Here is a 259-nt window from a genome sequence, read left to right on the forward strand (position 1 = left end):
CAGCCCAGCCCCGGGGTAGCCGCCGCAGGTGAAGGTGCCCAGGTCACCATAAATGCCCAGCTTCAGGCCCCGGGCGTGGATCTGTGGGGAGAGGAGAGCTGCAAGGAGGGGACGAGGGGGGTCCGAGGCACCTCCATCCCCTCCCAGCCCTCCCGCCGTGGTGGCATGGGGACACAGAGATCCCCACCACCACCCCCAGCCAGCACTCACATAGTCTGCCAGAGCCTTAATCCCCCTGGGAAACCTCTCGGGGTCAGGA

The 259-nt window shown here is 67.2% G+C and overlaps 1 protein-coding gene across 1 annotated transcript in view; it reads right to left on the reverse strand.

Annotated features, from left to right (window-relative positions):
• Positions 1 to 252, reverse strand: part of NAGA (N-acetylgalactosaminidase, alpha-) — a gene marked incomplete at its 5' end in the record, with an annotated part of 2,998 nt that extends 2,746 nt beyond the window's left edge. The window contains 2 exons of the mRNA XM_010157699.1: positions 2 to 81; positions 211 to 252. Coding sequence (XP_010156001.1) covers positions 2 to 81; positions 211 to 252 — 122 coding nt within the window. The remainder of the gene's footprint in view (position 1; positions 82 to 210) is intronic.
• Positions 253 to 259: the final 7 nt, after the last annotated feature.

This window comes from Eurypyga helias, unplaced genomic scaffold, assembly GCF_000690775.1.
Source record: "Eurypyga helias isolate BGI_N326 unplaced genomic scaffold, ASM69077v1 scaffold37548, whole genome shotgun sequence".
Lineage (NCBI taxonomy): Eukaryota > Metazoa > Chordata > Aves > Eurypygiformes > Eurypygidae > Eurypyga > Eurypyga helias.